General features: G+C 33.8%; 4 protein-coding genes across 4 annotated transcripts in view; 1 reads left to right on the forward strand and 3 right to left on the reverse strand.

The window, feature by feature from the left end:
• The window catches only part of LOC104776036 (auxin response factor 19-like), a 6,899-nt gene extending 6,360 nt beyond the window's left edge, over positions 1–539 (reverse strand). The window contains exon 1 of the mRNA XM_010500031.2: positions 156–539. Coding sequence (XP_010498333.1) covers positions 156–198 — 43 coding nt within the window. The 5' untranslated portion in view covers positions 199–539. The remainder of the gene's footprint in view (positions 1–155) is intronic.
• On the forward strand, positions 10,269–15,575 carry LOC104776037 (respiratory burst oxidase homolog protein E-like). The gene is made up of 14 exons (XM_010500032.2): positions 10,269–11,221; positions 11,299–11,458; positions 12,384–12,432; positions 12,512–12,625; positions 12,713–13,138; positions 13,250–13,633; positions 13,728–13,823; positions 13,914–14,029; positions 14,102–14,275; positions 14,362–14,515; positions 14,594–14,785; positions 14,879–15,007; positions 15,089–15,167; positions 15,359–15,575. The coding sequence occupies exons 1-14, from the start codon at positions 10,543–10,545 to the stop codon at positions 15,466–15,468; spliced, it is 2,862 nt and encodes a 953-aa protein (XP_010498334.1). The 5' UTR covers positions 10,269–10,542; the 3' UTR covers positions 15,469–15,575.
• LOC104776038 lies at positions 15,624–16,227 on the reverse strand. The gene has a single exon (XM_010500034.2). The coding sequence runs from the start codon at positions 16,171–16,173 to the stop codon at positions 15,895–15,897; it is 279 nt and encodes a 92-aa protein (XP_010498336.1). The 5' UTR covers positions 16,174–16,227; the 3' UTR covers positions 15,624–15,894.
• LOC104776040 (probable flavin-containing monooxygenase 1) lies at positions 16,752–19,311 on the reverse strand. Its single transcript, XM_010500035.1, has 5 exons — positions 18,794–19,311; positions 18,167–18,407; positions 17,691–17,869; positions 17,254–17,603; positions 16,752–17,172 (listed from the first exon to the last, which is right to left on the reverse strand). Exons 1-5 carry the CDS (start codon positions 19,244–19,246, stop codon positions 16,809–16,811), a joined length of 1,587 nt encoding a protein of 528 aa, XP_010498337.1. The 5' UTR covers positions 19,247–19,311; the 3' UTR covers positions 16,752–16,808.

A 21,364-nucleotide genomic window follows, 5' to 3' on the forward strand; every position in this document is an offset into this window, starting at 1 on the left:
TCATGAAAAATTATGGCATTTATGATGTTTCAACCACTTCCATTAAATACAGTGATAGAAAAACAGAACTAGATTTGTGGCTTTTCTGCTGACTCCAAGTTTTGAAAACCCAGAAAAAAGGTTGAGAAAGAAATTGAATTTAAGAATTGTTGTACCTTCGTTGGAATTGGGAAGAAACCCATTTGATGGAGCTTTCATGGTTTATTAAAAACAAAAAAACAAAACTTTGAAAACAGAGTTCTTCTTCAGCCAAAAATAAACAACGAATCTGTTGTTATTAGCTTCTGCTACTACTCTTAAAAGGGGAAGAAGAAGAAAAAGAGAGAAGAGAGAGCATGAGAAACTAAAACAATGATTTTGAATACAAAACTCATTCCAGTAAGAAAGAATTTTTTTTTTTTTTTTTTTTTTTTTTTTAGCTCATAACAAATATTTTGAAGCTTCAGAGCAAATTGTTAAGCTCTTTAAAAAGCTTTAAAACTTTTATTTAAGTGTTTCTGCAGATTCTCAAAGTGTTTCATTTTTAATAATTTTGGGTTTTATTATTATTAAAGGATTGGGATCGGAAGAGGATACATGCGAGAAGATGAAATCTTTTCTTATGCCCTCTGACGTGGCATCCCCCACTTGATGTCTTCTTCTTGTCCGTCCCCACCCCTTTTTTATTTACTCTACTCTTTTTTTACTTTTTTCTTCTTCTTCTTTTTTGTTACAAATTTTAATTCTTTATTGTAATTTTATGTTGTTGGAAAATAGTCCATCGTTTTAAAAAAATCTGTTAACTTTCCCTCGTTTTTGTAACCATATTTTTATTTTATGTTTTACTTCACCTATATGAAAATTTCGTATCAAAGGTTAAAATACATTAGAAAAAAAAAATTCATGTAATTAGAGAAATATTGTTTAGTGTCTTATTAATTAGTAGAATAACCGGATTTGTTGAGAATACTTGGATTAGGTTCGGCGGATCGACAAGTGCAAAGCCAAATGAAGTAAATTTTTAATACTATTTAAATAACTAAATCCAAAATTATAAAACTCCTTGTTACCATTAAAAGATGTCCCACTTTTTTCTTTATGTTAGGATTCTTTGTTATTATTTAGATGATCAAATGTTTAAAAATTATTATTTTAATATTCGTATGAACGAACAATATCATAAAAGCTCACGCATATTTGTTGATATTATCATGAATAGGTATTGATATGAAAAACTTTTGGATTGGTCCAAATTGAGTCATGTATGTCCGTATAATGCATGAAAAAAGGAAAAAAAATAACCAAAAAACATTGGAAATATATTATTATTATTTTAAAATGCGTTACAAAAATAGCATTTTAATTACTTGATTATGATTAGAATAATATTCCTTTTGATACGCAATGGAGCACCCACTAGCCGCAAAAGGAGGAGAACTCCACATGTTTACAGAGCTACGGACATCATTATACTCCAATTAAAGCTTAGCTTCATGTGTAATAATTATATTTTTCAGGATTTATAATTACTTTATTCATCTTCTGAACTTTTTTAATCAAATACTTCTATAATAAAGTGTTCTTTTCTACTAAAATTAAGATGTATAAAGTGCTTTACAATTAATCTGGACGGGGGGAGTAGAGTAGTTCCTTACTTTCAGCTCTCTTACGTATAAATAGAAAAATGTTATAGAGCCTTTCCATTTCAACGCCATCTTTCTTATTGATTTTAATATTTTATATAATATGATTTCACTTTTGTTTCTTGAAAACAGGTAATTTGATTTAAATTTTCAGATTTTTTAACCAAAAAAAAATCAGTTTATATGCATTTAGTGGGGATGTTTTGACCTAATTATCACCATTGTGTTTATTAATGTTGCAGGCTAGCCTAGCTAGTCTATGTTTAGAAAACCGGAATTTAATTTGGAACATTTAAAATATGTTTCGTGAACAACTCTAACTCTTTCCAAAGTAGATATTCTTTACTGAATTTGTCAATACTACTTTCAGACGATAATTGTTCCATGTATACAGTTAACTGATATTCTGATTTCTTTTCCATTTTAATATATATTGCTCTTTGAACAGACAAAAAAAAAAAAAAGAATTTGTGTTGATAAAAATGACATTTGAATATATTAATTAATATTTTGATCAATACAGAAGAAAATAAATACGTTAAACCATTTTCAGTTTTTCACATTGAAAATAAAGAACTCAAGAGTGAAGTACAACATATGATATATCAGCAAACTAATATCCATCGGATAGTCTATTTTGATATGTGTTTTTCTCTACATATATAGTTCATAATTAACAACATGTAAATATTTGTAAATGTTGTTTTATACAAGAGATGTGTTGTATATTATTTCCTAAATTCGAGGTGAAGCTATCTCAAGAATCTTTAACTCCTAATGAAAGAAAACTTCCAAAAAAACGGAATGTAAAGTTTGATAAGTTAGGTTTAAACATACAGGATCAAAAAATTCAAAAGATATGGGACGACAAAGTAAATCTCAAGAAGAATAAAAGTAGGCATGCTTTATTTTTATTTTTTTGCCTTTTTCGGTCAATATTTGCTGCGCGTGGAGGGTATACGTACGTACAACAATTGATGTGTTTAGAAACCACTCCTCATCAAAACGAATTAACCACAACACTCAATCATTGTTAATATTTTTTTTTCACCTCCCACTATCACCTTGACTTTTGTTTCTATGAGATACTAAGATTATAGTTCGATTTTATTAAATTTCATTCTGCAAAGTTTTTCTTTCATCAAATAGAGATTGATATGTATATTACGTACTCACTACTCATGCACCATTAGATTAGTTTTATGGATCCCTCAATTTCTCCCACCGTGAATGTACAAATTACAGAGATAGTCAATAAATATAGGGAGAATATTGTTTTATTTTTTGGTTTCTTGAAAGAAAAAAAAACAGTTAAAAACATATGTGCACGTGAGTGTGGGTGCAGCATACACGTGAGGTGTGGCAGACAATGTCGGGAGAGACAGGCTATAGACTCCGACCGAGTCTTTCGGTTTAGCCAATATGGTTTTGCTGTTGAGTAAGTGTGTGCCTCTGTGTCTCTTCTCCTCATCGTAACCACACACACACTCTCTTGTTTGTTCTAATTTTTCCCAACCAACAATATTTTATTTTTCTGTTAACCAGATTTCAGACTATCTTAAAATCTTATTTGCACACTACTGTAGTTTATGTTTCAGATTCAGTAGTACAAAGGTACATATGTTCTAACTTCTAAGAAGGTTGCAAACCTTTTTTTGTATATTAATAACCAAGGAATACCGAACCTAAAATCAATGAAAGGTATTTTCATCATAGCTGTGTATTTTCATCGATAAAAATATATATATCGACTTATTAAATTGTAATGAAAGGAATTAAATCATTATACTATTGGTCATATAAGTTGAATAATATATAATAAAATACGAATTTTGACTATATATCATCTATAGGTTCAACATCGATGTTTCTCTCAACATTTTCAGTTTTTTACAGTAAGAAAAAAAAAACTGTTATATATGTTGTGTCAAATATTTTAGTTTTATTTTGCATTATTTTTAAGCTATGTCGACAACCGAATTCATTGTCTAGTCCGAAGAAGGAAAAAATAACTCTTTAATTATCACTCTGTCACCACAACTTGGTTTTGTATTTGTTTATTTTGTTCGATCCAATAATTAACTCAAATACGGATGAATCTAACCCAAACCGACTCATACGTACATTAAATTGGCCACGCAAATTAGTTTTTTCTTAGTCCGAACATACATGTACATGAAGGTTCCTAAAGTTGTAACTTGCAATTAGACAATTTTTCCAGTCAGCTATAAAATGCAGACATTTCTTTTAATACTATTAACATGCATATATTTACAGTTATTCTTTTTTTTTTTCGAGTCTGGTATGGTAGATCCACTTCAAATGAAATTATTTATATGTATAAATATGTTTTTTTTTTTAAAAAGAAATTATATATACTATCAGTGAGTATAAGTCGTTATAATTTCTGACATCATTTTAAACGCGAGACATATCATATCAACAACACTGTTTATTACGTAGGCAACAAAATCAACATCAATACACATTAATTTCCAATTCAACTGTTGCCAAGTGAAATTATTTTTGTCGACAACGACTATACGAACATATAAATATATATAGTCATATTCCAGATATGTATGCATCAATGCATGGATGTGTAGGCTATCACTGTTAAATTATTTGAGCAATTATTTTGTGTAAATATTCACGAATATTGTTCGTAATATTTAAAGAAAAAAACATGTGGCTGCTGGTAATGAGTATTAGATGATGAGGGATAAAAATTATAGGGAGATTGGTCAAACCTCGACAGCTTCTACATATCTAGAGACAGCTGCACATGTATGTCACTGATTGATGCAAACGCATACAAATACACATACACATTCATATTCACTCGCATATGTATGTAATAAACTACACTCTTGTTTGTAAATTACAAAAAGCTATTAACAGATAACAGTTCCATTTGCTTCGTTTTTTACCACACCATGATCACGTTCTAACTTCTTGATTTTGTGTGTAAAATATGTTTACATTTCACTGTGATCTACCGACGTAAGGAAACTATTGCATATAAATCTTTTTATTTACGTTCTTTTTTGGGTTGATACTTGATATATTTTAATTATTTGGTTACCACGAGTCCACGATGACACAAAATCTCAAAATCGTATACATATGAATATTTTTAATTTGGACATACGCATCTTTTTTTTTTTTAAAGACTAATGTCCAATAGCCTGTCCAAGGCTAATAATAGCTTGCTATGATTATTTTCCCGCGACATCATATATATAGTTATCATTAACTGTAGAATGTTATATTTAACCACGGAAGATGATATGGTGATGGTGGTAAAAGTGTTAAAGTTTGATATTAAATTCAGATATTTTAACATTTGGATGTCTTTGACCAAAAAAAAAAAACATTTGGATGTCTGTTTCACTTTCGCTTATATTTGATGACAATCGCAACACAAAAGGTTAAGACTTATTATACTCTCTGTTTGGGCTCAGTTAAAAAGATTATGACGGCGTATTCCGAGATTAACTTGGTTTCATCTCAAGAAATCTGATTAGCTAGATACGCATGCATAATAACATGTAAAATACACACTGATTGATATTAGTTATAATGATCTTTATAAGAATGACACGTATTCACAAACAGCAACCAACACTGAGGACAAACACAACCAATGGAAACTTAGAATATGTGGAAACCAACGTTAATAAAAGCGAAGATTATGCGACAAGACCCAACTACTTCTCCCTTGTTCTCAGTCATCAATCAACAGAGAGAATCTTACTATCAACGTTACACGTTTTTCCTTTTTTCCATTTCTTTTTCTTACTTTCAAAAGCCTCTCTTGTCATTGTACCCCATATATCTAATGGACAAAAGTACAATGAATAATAAAAAGAAAAAAAAAAATACCCGAGAGATTTCATGCCTATTAATTAGTTGAACAGCTTGATACTATTCACTCAATTTTTTATATAACGGAAAATCAACAATTTATCAAGAGAGAAAAAAATCATGATGGTTATAGCTGAGCAGAATCACAACTGAATAGTTCACATGGCATGATTCGGTGCAGTGCACTTCAATATATAAGACATGACTACACAAACTAAAAGAATTTACCTTTTAATTTATCTTTCTAGAAATGAAGTGACGCTGAAAACATTTAGATTATAAACCATATATATTGCCCAAAAAAAGATTCTAACTTTGATTTTGATAAGAAATTATAAGAATTAAGAAAGAAAAAACATGGGAATTGTACGACCGAGGAAATGATTCAACGGTTGACAAAAAAAATTCATATCAAATGCACTGAAACACACAAATATATACATATATATATATATGTGTTGGATCATGTGTGTATATAGAGATTGTGGTAGAGGACATAAGAGCAAACAGAATGATTTGGTGTAATGAAATTCCACAGCTGGTGGCGTTGGAAATGCAATTGGAATGATCCCATGTTAGGTTTTTACATGCCATCACTCGACATGCTTCTCTTTCCGCTTCCCCCCTCCTTTATTTTTTTTATTAATTATTTTCATTATTACTCTCTCCTCTAATCTCTCGCTAAATCGTATCATACCCGTCATAAATAATTAATCACCTGTAATTATGCTTGTTAATTTATCTTTATGTCTCTTTTAATAATTGATACTAACTCGAGAACATGTCTCCTTCCTTCCCTTCTCTGGTAATTGCCAAATAAAATTTAAATCTTTACAGCTGCATGTCTTTAGACAATTTATCACATTTTTATGTGTATATATATATATATATATATATTGTGTTTATTTTAAATTTATTAATGAAACAATGTGTTTGTCTTTTACATCTCATTCTGAAGTGATGATCTTATAACTATTCATAAACTTACAATTGTATGAAGATTAGGGGTGAGACAAGGATATGGCAGTTCCTCGGTCTTAAATTTTATGTTGATAGATAGAGAGATTCACCGACCAAAGTGTCGTCGTTTCGACGGTCCCCACAACATTTGCTTAGAGTTTCATCTATCTTCTTGAACGATAAATTAGATGCTACATTTATTGGTCTTGTATTCTTGTCTGTTTTATGCTCTAATCCCAAAACTTTTAATAATCTACGTACACATAAAAATGTGATGATCTACGAACATATTTGGAATTAAACTATACAAACAATTCTTGACAATGAATATTTAACTTGTTTGAAAATTAACTCCACACAAAAACTTACGCGCGTTCGATTTAACTGTAGTCTTAGACGCAGTACTACGAATCCTAAATTAAGTAGATAAAGAAAAGTAGACAAAATTGTAAAAATAATAATAGAGATTATAAGTTCAGCAACTAATTATAACTAACTAAAGCTGGTTCGGTATATAAGTAAAAGACATGAATGATATTAAACTGATAATAATAAATTTTGAGCTAATATATGTTTTTTTTTGCCCCCTTCAAATGTTGTTATTTTTTAATTTGGATGATAACAAAGAAAGCTCGAAACTTGTCTTGGTGAGATTAAATCATATCTAGGGACCAGTCAGTGATTTATGTCTACTCTCGGGTTTGTTTTGATAAAATTTCTAAAATCAGTGGGTCTTCTTTTTGTGCCTAGCTAGAGTTGTCATCGGACAACTCGATCAGCTTGATTTGGTTTAAATATGGTCTTGTTATCATCAACCTTATTAAAGTCGGCAGATAACTAAATGGATTAGATCAGACCACTATAAGGTCCCAATCACCAGGTATCTTGTCTTTCCTATTTTGTGTGGGACTCTCATTTCTATTTTTCTTATGTATACTTGACAAATAAAAGGATATTCGCGCCATGTGTAAGACATTTCAATGCAGAAACATTAAACCGTGATACATCACTTAGTCCAATTTAGTAATGAAACTGATCTTAATCTTGTCGATCAAAGATGGAACCACGAGCACAAAATAACTTGTGTTCTTTCTTTGAAGCTTTCATAATCTAAAACGTTATTATTACTGATATACGTTATATACTATGTTAATTTTGTTTTCTAAACTTGACTTGAAAGGAAATGTAGAGGTCGACTGATATATGATAGATTCATCGGACGGCAGTATATGTAAAAGAGAGAGAAACACGTGTCAACAACATCTAGCACTGATGACAATAACGAGACCCACCTGTTAGCGTGCGGGAAGCAAAGATTTTTAATAAAAACTCACTTTTTTATTCCCTCCCCACTCATGTTCAATCAAGAACAAAATAGTCACTATTCACCATTTCACCTCATGCCTCATGTGTCTTTTTTAACAAGAATTTTACTTTACTACCTAAAGGCTAAAACCCTCCACCTTATTATATAATTCAAAAACGAGAAAAAAAAACACACACACACACATGACACATAATTGTCATTTCCAAACCAGCCCAATATAAGATTACAGCCCATTCGCGTCGTTTTAGTCTTAAGTGCACTTAATTTTAAGGTCTATGATGCTTGATGGTAATAGATCATTGATCAGGCCCGCTTGATGATTGTTTTCGATATTTTGATTCTTTCTGCTTCTCAGATTCTTCTTTCTTCTAGTCTTCTAGTTTGTGTACATAGTTTGTTTAAGATTTCATCATATATACATTAAAGTATTCAGATATGATACAGAGTTTGCAACTACCAGAAAAGCACTTGAAGTATTTTAAAACTTTTATAGATGAAACGATCACATCTATCTATATTCATTTGTCATACTAAATATATATATATATAAATATACTAAATATATAAAACTTATATGTATATATATATATATATATCAGTTGTTTTTAGAAATTGATTTTGTCAGCCAAATAATTTAAATTATAAATGGAAGAAAAGGTACACCCAAAAAAGAAACGTGGGCTGCTAGTCTAACATGGATTTCAATAAGAGTGGAACGCACGTTGCTCCTACATTCTAAACTGTTGAATTAATTTAACTTCAATGTTTTCCTCCATACATACATGTGCATTTTCCTCTATCAGTACATTGAAATATTATTGTCACAATAATGTAGGTAGGTATGCTTCGCACTGCAAATTTAGATACCCTAATTAACTACATAATAGCACACGATTCTTACCGGTTATTTTCTTATCTAATAGCCTCATTTATAGATTACTTTGTATCTAGTAAAAACATTATAAATATAGATGATGTAAAATATAATTGGTTTAGATACTAGATAGTGGTGGACTATAATATGGACTATAATATGTAATCAAGTAACACGTAAGCTAAAATAGATAGACTCCTGAAACTCTTAATTTCCACAACACCTCATATTATCATAGATTATAAAATCATCGAACAAAAAGCAATTGACTTGACTATAGTCACTATACTAAGAAATTTTGAAACCGACAAAAACTGCTAAATGGATGATATATAGAAAGTAGATAGTACATGACCAATGGTTGAAAACAGATAGGGTGGATATCTAAAGACACACTATAAGGGCCAATGAAGCCCATAAGACAACCTTGAGAATAAGCAAAGCGTAACCAAACCAAGGGAGAGAGAGAGATTCTAGAAGAGGAGGTACTCAAAACTTAGGACGTACAACATTTGGCAATGTACTGCTTTGCGACAAAGCGTAGAATTTGGATTTAATAGTGTCCTCTCAAACAAGCACACAAACCCAAATGTTTCTGTTCCTTCAAGTCCCTTTATATATATACACTTCGGTCGATCACCTATCGTTACATTTTACAAATTCTGTGACCTCCATCTTCTTCTTCTCCTTCTTTGACAGCTCATATAGTTTTATATATAACGTACATAAAACAATTACGTATTCTTGTCTCCCACTCTCTCCCTCCTCCCTTAATTCTTCATATTATTAATTTAAGTAACGGCGATATAATACTATTTTGTCATCTAAGCTTCCACGTGGCGTACTCTCCTGAGTTTCTGCCAGCGTCTCAGACAACAATTCTCTTCCCCCCTTAATTTTGCATATTCATTACGGTACACACACTCACAAATTGTCTCTCTTTTTAAACTCGATTGATTATTTATCATTGGTACTAATTGTATGCTAATAATTACTCTCTGATTACTACTGATCAACTTTTGGCGGCTAAACTCAAGAACTAAGATATTGTGAATTAATCACATCCGTTAGACCATATACCCAATTGTTGATAAAATTATATTTATGGTAAACAACATCAACAACAACAAGCTTTATATTTCTTTTCTTTTTTCACAATAATAGACAATTTAGTAGAGGAGATTAGTTTAAGTAGATAGGAAAAAAAATTAAAAAGATACAGTACACAGAAAGAAAGACATACAACTGTGAAACCACGACTTGGCCTCACAAAAAAAANTCGATTGATTATTTATCATTGGTACTAATTGTATGCTAATAATTACTCTCTGATTACTACTGATCAACTTTTGGCGGCTAAACTCAAGAACTAAGATATTGTGAATTAATCACATCCGTTAGACCATATACCCAATTGTTGATAAAATTATATTTATGGTAAACAACATCAACAACAACAAGCTTTATATTTCTTTTCTTTTTTCACAATAATAGACAATTTAGTAGAGGAGATTAGTTTAAGTAGATAGGAAAAAAAATTAAAAAGATACAGTACACAGAAAGAAAGACATACAACTGTGAAACCACGACTTGGCCTCACAAACAAAACAAAAAAAAAAAAAAACTAAAGCGTTGAAAATTGTGTGTGTTAGTGTTTTGTATTGATCGGTTGAGAAGTGCCTCTCTTGTTTTTTTTCCTCTCTCTTTCTCTTTCTTCTTTCAAAAAAATTTATTCTCACCTTCTTTGCTCCTCTTTTGTTTGTTTTCTTGTGAAGTTTTCATGGTGATCGGTGAAAACCAAAGAGAGATTATTTTAAATATGGTTTGATTTTTTAATATATGTATTTTTGGTGTAAGTATAGGTGGTTGATTACTAATCTTTTTATTCACTGATGATGAAGTTATCGCCTCTGAGTATCTCAACCGGTTCGAGTTTCAGTCACGACGACGACGGTGTCGAGTCTAGTTCTTCTCCATTCACCGGCGGCGCAATGCTGCCGGTTTTTCTTAACGATCTGAGTCGTAACAATGGAGACTCCGGAAGCGGTAGTAGCTGGGAAAGAGAGCTTGTCGAGGTGACCTTAGAGCTCGACGTTGCCGACGACTCCATTGTCGTCTGCGGTTTGTCTGAGGCGGCTGCGGAAGCGGCGTCTGTCGATTCTCGGCCGATATCGGTGGATTTAGTAACCGCGAGATTGTCTAGGAACCTATCGACGGCGTCTTCGAGGATCAGGCAGAAACTTGGGAAACTACTTAGGTCGGAATCTTGGAAGACGACGACTTCTTCTACCGCCGGGGAGAGAGACAGAGATCTCGAACGTTCGGCGGTGGTGGAGGGGATTATGACGGCGAGAGATAAACGGAAAGAAAACGCTAAATTACAGCGATCAACGTCTAGTGCGCAGAGAGCGTTAAAAGGATTACAGTTTATTAACAAAACCACGAGAGGGAACAACTGCGATTGCGATTGGGATTGCGATTGCGATCAGATGTGGAAAAAAGTCGAGAAACGTTTCGAATCGCTTTCTAAACAAGGTTTACTCGCGCGAGATGATTTTGGCGAGTGCGTTGGTAAGTCTGTCATGTATATATTAATCTAAACATATCACAAAACCCTGTTTTAAATGTTTACAAAATGTTTAAAAAAGGGATGGTGGATTCGAAGGAGTTTGCGGTGAGTGTATTCGACGCTTTGGCTCGAAGAAGGAGACAGAAACTGGAGAAGATAACGAAAGATGAACTTCACGATTTCTGGTTACAGATTTCTGATCAAAGCTTCGACGCGCGTCTTCAAATCTTCTTCGACATGTACGTGTCTCTTTTTCATTCTTCTCTCTTTTGAGTCTTTTATAATTTGGGGGTTGTCTTTACGTTTATAACTGTTACGGGAATAACGCATTGCTATATGCAAAAAAGTCATTAGAAAACAAATGTATTGAGCCAAGTGCTACGAATATTAGTTAGTTGACGTTAATCATTGACGTTAGTTTTATCTGTATAATTGATATTTGTAGCGATCATTAATGAAGTTTTTGATCAACTTGCATATATATTTTTTCTTTTTGTAAAAGTAGGGTTCATATTTGTTTCTTTGTGAAGATTAGCTGATCAAACCTGATCACATATGGAGTAAAAATGTTGTTGATTAAAGATAATATTAGCTCACCAATCACTCTTTGATTGGAAATTGTTATCTCTTTTGTAGGACTGCTGCAACCTCACTGTAATTTTCTATAGTTTTGGAAATTATTAGGCATGAATAAAATCATGTGTTACAGTGTTAGCTAAGCTAAAATTTTGATCCGGAATGTTTACACTCATATCAGTGATAGATATATCATTTAAATCACGTGGTATTAATAGCCGTTGGATTTGGTAGTTCACGCTATCAACGGTGCAAAATATGTCTTATGTCTAAGTAATGGGCCACGGTTTACTTGGCCCAGTAAAAATAACCTTTCACCAGATTTTCAAAAATGTTTCCTCTTTCAGCATTTTATTTTTTCCCGCAATAAGTTAATTGCAAGTAAGGTAATTGACTCTTATTACACCAGATGCTTAAATGATTTTGCAAATTTACACTTTTTTTGGCCAAACATATTTATAAGTTTCGCTAGTCATATATGTTTTGGTTGTTTGTGATCCTACAATACTGTAATAATTGTATTTAATTTGCTGGTGTTACTAATCAAAAACAGAGTTTAATTTGTTACCGGTTTTGTTGTTACCACAGGGCTGATAGCAACGAAGATGGGAGGATCACTAGAGAAGAAATCAAAGAAGTAATTTCTTTTTCAACACAACAATTACGTATGAAACAATCAAATATTCTTAACAATTGTTAATACTTTTGAAACGCAGCTTTTAATGCTAAGCGCATCGGCAAACAAGTTAGCAAAACTTAAGGAACAAGCAGAAGAGTACGCATCTCTGATCATGGAAGAACTTGATCCAGAGAATTTTGGATACATTGAGGTTCATAAAACATTATCTTATCATCACCCCTTTAAAGACACTATCCACAATTTTTCTATGTTTCTTAACCTTTTTGTCTTGTTTCAGTTATGGCAACTTGAGACACTCTTACTTCAGAGAGACACATACATGAACTACAGTAGACCGCTTAGCACAACCAGCGCTGGCGTGAGTACACCAAGACGGAATCTTATTAGACCTCGTCATGTGGTTCGAAAATGTAGAAAAAAACTTCAATGTCTGATTCTAGATAACTGGCAACGAAGTTGGGTTCTTTTATTATGGATCATGCTTATGGCCATTCTCTTTGTTTGGAAGTTTCTAGAGTACAGAGAGAAAGCTGCTTTTAAGGTAATGGGTTATTGCTTAACCACTGCTAAAGGAGCTGCAGAGACCCTCAAGCTCAATATGGCTTTGGTTCTCTTACCTGTGTGTAGAAACACATTGACTTGGCTAAGATCTACACGCGCTCGAGCTTGTGTTCCTTTCGATGATAACATCAATTTCCACAAGGTAAATACTACTATACAACCTTCCACATCTCTTTCTAGTTTTCAGTCTTCGTCATTACAAAACTTGAGATCAAGACTCTTTTGTCTCTCTGTTGTCCCATTTGTGTTCCAGATTATTGCTTGTGCCATTGCGATGGGGATACTTGTTCATGCTGGTACCCATTTGGCGTGTGATTTTCCCCGGATTATAAACTCGAGTCCAGAAGATTTCGCCTTGATCGCTTCTGCCTTCAATGGTACTAAGCCCACATTCAGAGACCTGATGACAGGAGCAGAAGGAATCACCGGGATCTCGATGGTGATCTTGACAACCATTGCCTTCACATTAGCATCAACTCATTTCAGGAGAAACCGTGTGAGGCTTCCGGCACCACTTGATCGCTTGACTGGCTTTAACGCATTCTGGTACACTCATCACCTTCTAGTGGTTGTCTACATCATGCTCATTGTCCACGGGACCTTCCTGTTCTTCGCTGATAAGTGGTATCAGAAAACTGTAAGTAGCAGCAACCATAATCTCTCTTTGCTCTTAAACCGAAATGCCAAAATATCTTGAAACCTAAACTGTTTTTGATTGCCACTCATCTCAGACTTGGATGTACATCTCGGTTCCTATGGTGCTCTATGTGGCAGAACGAAGTCTGCGAGCTTGTAGGTCAAAGCATTATTCTGTCAAAATCCTCAAGGCAACCACCATAAACCGATCAAATTTATTCCTGTTAAAAGGTGTTTTCATAACAAAATAAACCCATGAACTTTCAAACTGAACTCTGCAGGTTTCTATGCTACCTGGAGAAGTACTCAGCTTAATCATGTCAAAGCCTCCTGGATTCAAGTACAAGAGCGGTCAATACATATTCTTGCAGTGTCCAACCATCTCTCGATTTGAATGGTGAGTACTGATGCCGAATTCCCTTTGTGTTAGCAAACATCTCAGGTTTCACTAAACCCTAAACTTTTCCAGGCACCCATTTTCTATTACCTCTGCACCAGGAGATGACCAACTCAGCGTTCACATCCGAACACTTGGAGACTGGACAGAGGAGCTACGACGAGTTCTAACCGTGGGCAAAGATCTTTCAACATGCGTGATTGGGCGTTCAAAATTCTCTGCCCATTGCAATATTGATATCTCACAGTATATTTCAAGATCCTTCTTAGCTTTCTCCTTTCAACACTTAGCTACCTAGTATTAACATGCTTTGTTGATCCTGTATTTGACAGCCGACCGAAATTACTAGTAGACGGTCCATATGGAGCTCCAGCACAGGACTACAGAAGCTATGATGTCTTGCTCCTCGTTGGATTGGGAATAGGAGCTACTCCTTTCATAAGCATCCTGAAGGATCTCCTGAACAATTCAAGAGACGAACAAACAGTAAGCCCAGCACCAGAAAAGTTAGCCTTTCCAACAACCTTGCATCAAATATGTATCTCTAAACTTTCAATGTCACAGGACAACGAGTTCAGCAGATCAGATTTCAGTTGGAATAGCTATACATCTTCATATACCACAATAACCCCAACTTCAACACATGGAGGGAAAAAGAAAGCAGTGAAGGCTCACTTCTACTGGGTCACAAGGGAGCCAGGATCCGTTGAATGGTTTAGGGGAGTAATGGAGGAAATATCAGACATGGACTGCAGAGTAATTAATAATCACAAGCATATCATTTACTTTCATCAACACTTTAACGTTTATCGATATACTAACATATTCCTTAATTTTCTCGTAAGACAGGGCCAGATTGAGTTGCACAACTACCTTACAAGTGTATATGATGAAGGCGATGCAAGATCAACCCTGATAAAAATGGTCCAGGCTTTGAACCATGCCAAAAATGGAGTTGATATTCTATCGGGAACACGGGTAAGATTTGTTGCAGGGAATATGATCATAAACTATTTCCCAATATTACCAATAACTAACAAGATAACATCATTCAAACAGGTGAGAACACATTTTGCAAGGCCTAACTGGAAGGAAGTCTTTAGTAGCATAGCAAGAAAGCATCCAAATTCGACAGTCGGTAAATATTTTATACAATCAGCTGCTTACTAACAAGACATCTGATAAACCTCTATTCTAGGACCAATGCAATGAATTAGTACCATCGGAAAAGAAATAAAAATTTTCAATAGGAATTAGTGACACAGGCAAACAAGTGAACCTGTTTGGTGTTTCAAAGCATATGTGAAAACAATTTATCGAATGGTGCAGGAGTGTTTTACTGCGGCATACCAACTGTGGCAAAAGAGTTAAAGAAGCAAGCACAAGACATGAGTCAGAAAACAACCACACGGTTCGAATTTCACAAGGAGCATTTCTAAGTCATCCCCTATCACTTTCCCTAAAGTGAGATTGAAATCCCGCCAGCCATTATTTTTCTGATACTAACTTCACATTCACTTAGCAGAATAGATTAAATACACTATGTCACAATGAAACATTATCCTGCCCTGCTTGTTTGTATAGACCCGCCTAATGGCATGACAATAACAAAGATAATTTACTATACAAAATAACATACGCGTCTTTTCAAAGATGAACCCATCTCTATTTCCATTACCACAAGGCACAAAGCTAATATAGTCACAGAGGAAGAAAATTAAACAAAAAAAAAGTTTCATTAAAAAGGTGCCTTGACTCGAGCACAGTAAACTGGAACTGAAACACACTCAAGAAGGGAATAAGTAACAATGCCTTTGTGTTCACTGTACCAATACTGCAGTAGAAGGCCAAATAGAGTTTTGAGTTTAGTCATCTTTTATCTTTCTGAGCAACTTGGAAGCCCACTTTCGAACCCTTCTCTTAAGGGTATAACCAACAAACACCCCAGCGACAAAGAACACAGCGCACAACTTGGAGACCAAGGTGCCGGATCCTGAGTCGTATGTAGTAGTCAAGTTGCTGCCGGGGCCTCGTTTGTCCTGCATCAGAGTTTCCGCAAAATCAGATAGAGAAGACGAAGAAGAAGAAGCTGCCGATTTCGCATCTTTCACCATCTTGTTGTAAAACTTCTCTAAACCATCCATCGCTCTCCGACTATCGGAAAAAGAACGATCAATTAGGGTTTTTAGGGTTCAATCAAATCCTCAGCTGATTGCTAAATTGACTTGTCGTTGACAAGAAACCAAAAGGTCAAAATTGGCATTTTACAGTCAGAGTGCAAAAAAAAAAAAAAGAGAGAAAAATTTGCCAAAAAAAAAAATTAACAATTTCCACTAGTATTAAATTTTGTTTTTGAAGTTTATAATTCATCATCAGTGTAATTAAGTGATGATAATGTGATGTTTTACCCCAAAAAATTGTCTTATTTTAAGTGATATTTTACATTTTCAACTAATTAATTATTTGTATTTTGCAGTTTTTTTTTTCATTGGCTAAATAGTGTTTTATTTTAGAAAAAATGACTTCTTAGTAATACAGAAAGAGTAAAGAATACATAAGAAATTTTCAGAAACTCAATCTTTTTGACCAAGGTCAAATATTTCTATCTTCATACAAATAAAAATATTACAGTATTTAAAAACATTTGTTTCTAGTTATAAAATCTCATGAAACTTAAACATACATACATATTTATTCCTTCATTCATTGACATTATATTATATATTATACATCCACACACAATTATTCATAAATAATTTCATTTCATAATACATTCAATTTAGTTTGAGGCATCTTCTTCTTCTTGATCGAGTCGGTAATCTTGAGAACCATAAGGACTAAAAGCTTCAAGGAGCAAATTGGATTTACGCCAAGGATTGAGTCCCATGTCGTTGCACAAATCATCGGCATGTTGGATGCTGAAAGTGGAAATGCAATGACGTTTGTAGAATCTGCTTGATCTTCTCGTCACTTCCATTTCCTTGAAGAATTGATCCAACATCTTCTCTTTGCTTGGTAATCTGAACTTCTCATCCACGAGCCGGCTAAGCCACATTGAACGTAGCTCTGATGTGTGTAAGTTCGAGTTGCTCTGGACGTATCCCACGAAACCCATGTTCGGTATCAATGGATGGATTGTTCCCCTGAAAGATATTTTTTAGTTTTTGTTACTCATATTATATGGTCAAAATTTCATGAGTATTTTTATGTGTATCAATATGTACCTGTATAAAGGCATGACACCGCATGGAAACTCAAGCCAAGTTCGAAAAGGTTCAGGAACGATGGCTTTCAGCTTCTTCTTGCCATCATAACCAGTCGCAAGTATCACGACATCAGCTTCTAACGTAGTCCCATCATCAAACTCAATCCCCTCATCATAAAAGCACCACTTTGATGCTTTCTTAAACCGGATCATCCCTTTATCCGCTTCCTCAAAGAAGTTCTCCGGTACGATCGCCATTTGACAAGAAGCATAGTCTTCCTCGAAAGAATGGTCCGGTTTAAGACCATATTTCGCTAGAGGTAGCTTCCACATAACATATGCTTCGATGAATTTGGAAACCGCAGCACGCTGTTTTCACATATATGTTTAATTTTTTTATAAAATTTCATTGCACAATTTATAGAGAAGTAAGAAGGGGGTTTTAAGATCACTAACCAGAAGAGAGAAGAGGAGGCAAAATAGAGTTCTAAGGAAGCTTTGGTTAGGCCTATCATGGAGGAACTGAGAAGCTCTTGTTGAGTAGAACAAGAAGAATGGTAGTCCCCACACCCAATAATGTGGAAACACCCAATGTGTTGTTCTCACCACCATTGTGCATGCTTTTCCTCCTTCTCCTGCAAAATTTTTATATAAGTTTATTTAGTTATTGAAATCATATTATATGGTGATTGTAAACTAATGCGTTGTCCTCACCACCATTGTTTTATTGTTTGTGCCAAATAGAATATTAACGGTCAGGTCCAACCGAGAAGAATTATCTATATATACTTAGCAAAGACGATTATTGCTATTATTTTTAATTTTATTTTGACTTGTGCCAATTGTTAGAGTGAAGCTAATTAAGTATTACTTAACAAAGACTTTTGTGGATCAAAGAGAACTTAAAGGAATAATATATATCATGTACGTACCTTGATTAGCTAAAGCAGACTCTAAAGCCAAATCGATGGCGGATTTCTTGTAGCCGATGACAGCAACATTTTTGCCATGGAGGAGACTAGAAGCTTCTTCTTTCTCTAACTTGCAGTAATCCATCGAATGCATCACTTTTCCTTTGAATATCTCCGGCCCTTTCTTTGCCGGAAAAGTCGGTATTCTTGGAACGTCGCCGAATTTTCCGGTACACACTACCACGAACTCAAATGCATGCCACTGCGCTCGCACACATTAAAAACGTAATACAAAAAACTCACTAATAGACGTAAGTACTCAATCGAGTTAATGATGCATGCATGTAGTAGTTTTCAAAAACTATTTGGAAGTTCTATGCAGTTTTTACATAAAAAATGTATTAATATTAGTAAATAGTAACTAACACATATTTTAATTCATGTATGATGTATATATTAAAAAAAAGCAGTGTGATCTGCATGACAGTTTGAGACCATGCATCAGCTTCAAATTTACCGAAATACAATCGTTAAAGAAACTATTTTGAATATATGCGAATGCACCATTGCGCGTATAATTAAATGCATGCAGTAGCAAATATATATATATATGAGACTGAAACATATAAAGAGAGTTATCAAACAAACCTGAATATCTCCAGAATCTCCGGTTTGAACGGCAACTTCCCACACTGGTTTGCCAGGCAACAAGTTGCCGTAAGCACCGAGGTCAACCATCTGAGGAATTTCGCCGTCACCGGTGAACCTAACTTCGATGACCTTAGAGCCAAACTTCATGAACTTGAGAAGATCAAAATGCTTAGCATAAGATTCCAAGTAATCTAGTATCTCAACGTAAGATGGGAAAGTAGGGTCATCTCTATTGGGCCATGGAAAGTCAGAGAACTCGTAATCGACTCGAGCCGATTGTAACTTGGTCGTCTCGTAAGTGCAGCTCCTCCAAACACCTCCAACTGAATCCGAGGATTCGAATACGGTCGGGTTGTGATGAGCTAAGTTCTTAGCAGCAGCTAAACCGCTCACACCGGCACCGATGATCGCTACTCTCGAAGAACTAAGTTTATTGTAGTTAGAAGCCATTTGGAGAGATTTATGCTCGGAAGAGAGAGAGAGAGAGAGAGAGAGAGAGAGATAAATAGTTTTGATGAAGAGTGTTCTGAGTTGTTTGTGAGTTTGCATGGGACATGCTTAATTTATATAGTGTTATTGGGTCGGGTCGGTTATTCTTGTGTCGGGTTGGGAATCGGTTTTGTCAGGGAGCACGTGCTTTTGAATATTAGTTAGTTTTGGAGGTGGCCGGGTTGAAATATCTAAGGTAATTTTTTTTTGCGTTGAGAAATTTGGTGGCTGTTGTGAGGAAATTTCTGCAAGCGTGCGTTGTGATTAAACAATTCGCTCTTGGTATTTTGTTTGTGTTAGTGCACATGAAAAAAAAAAGTATTCGTTCGTGTTAAATTTCTAAGTACTTTCAAGAAGTCTAATGGAATATTTTCTCTTTTGTTAAAAATTTAAAATAGTCTTTTTAACTTGATTTTGTCTTCTCGAATTTAATTATGAGCTTCTTAGTTTATAACCTTGACTGAATTTATTATATAAGTATAGGGATTAGATTAAAAAAACTCCATCATATTCCGATCTAATTTCGTTCCTAAAATCTCTTCCTTTGTAAATATATGACTCTCGATAAATACTTTTTGTTTTACTATCATTTTTGCCCCTGAGTAACAAAATTTATATGTATGTGTGTGCAGATTCATCGGAAGACTTAATCTTATAAAGAATTGTTTATCAAGGAATATTGTGTGTGTTTTATTACGAATAAGTAATTTGACCGGGCGCTCAGAAGCACTCAACATATTGTTTCTTCATTGGTAAAGAAAATGTTCTCCACGCCTGAGGCAAACAAAGAGCGTAGTGTGATTTCCGCACAAGAAGCTGGTCCGAATAGATAGTGAGCTGGCGATCCCTTAGTGTTCGATCAACAAGCTAGTCATCGGAGAGTCATTACAGAAGTCTTTGTTCTGAGAAAATTCTTGCGTATCTTTCCTCATACCACATATACCGTAATTTGGAGGGTGATGATAGTGTTTGTTGGTTTTTAATGCTTTATACATACTTAATATGTTAGTTTTATTAAATAGCATAAAAAAAAGTTCATAGTCATTCACTTAAATTAACCCTCTATTGCATAATTATTTTCACCACTCATGATACTGTCAGAGAAAAAAAGAAACGTAAACCAACCGGCCCGATCGAAAGACGTCAATGAGACAATGACGATATAAAAGATTTGAGTGTTGCTGTTGCCGCCATATAATACAAGATCTTGAGTTTTAATCATCAACAAGAAAAACGAATAAAAAAAAGAAAATTCTAATATCTCTCTATGAATTGTCTTTGGTCGATAGACTTTGTGAGTTTGTTTTCATTAATCATTATTGGTCTACTCTTTAATCTTTTATTTTCTGTCTGGCTCATGTGAGCCCTAACTACTGTCTCTTTTCATGTCTCTAGACTACTAATCTTGGACTAAATCTTTATTCTTAAAATCTAATTTCAATAACAATCAAGTTCTTAATTCTTAAGTTTGTGTCCACGCAAGTTTTAAAAAAAGTCTAGCCTTAATTTTTTTTTTTTTTAGACATCCTCTAGCCTTATTATTTATATATATTTTGAGATCTCACCCATAACTATGAAATGTATAATCACATTATACTACCTTTAGGTTAGAATCTCACAATACGTAAGTCATCAACTCATCATCCTTAACTGTATATATCTTGAGAAAACTAAGTCTAAATTCATTTTTATTATGTGTGTTTATTGGTAACGTATACACGATGCAATAAGGTTATACTGCTTATATTATGATCACCTACATTCTAAAATGGTATACAACTCTTTTCTCTGCCTTTTTACTTCTTTTAATAATTTTGTAATCGTTTACCATTTTGTATTTTACCATTATTTTTACTCTTTTTATCATTATATATTAATGAAACCAAGAAAATAAAATAAATTTGATTCAGTTACCATTTTACATGATAAGTTTATATTGGCTAAACTATAGTATAAATTCGATTAAGATGAAAATATTGATGATCAAAAATAAATAATGTGGATTATTTCTATCAAATATCTGTAGATGTCCATACATTATTGACGTGCTTATGCAAATTTTTCTTTTTTCTTTCGAAT

Source organism: Camelina sativa, chromosome 3 (genome assembly GCF_000633955.1).
Source record: "Camelina sativa cultivar DH55 chromosome 3, Cs, whole genome shotgun sequence".
In the NCBI taxonomy this organism is placed as follows: domain Eukaryota; kingdom Viridiplantae; phylum Streptophyta; class Magnoliopsida; order Brassicales; family Brassicaceae; genus Camelina; species Camelina sativa.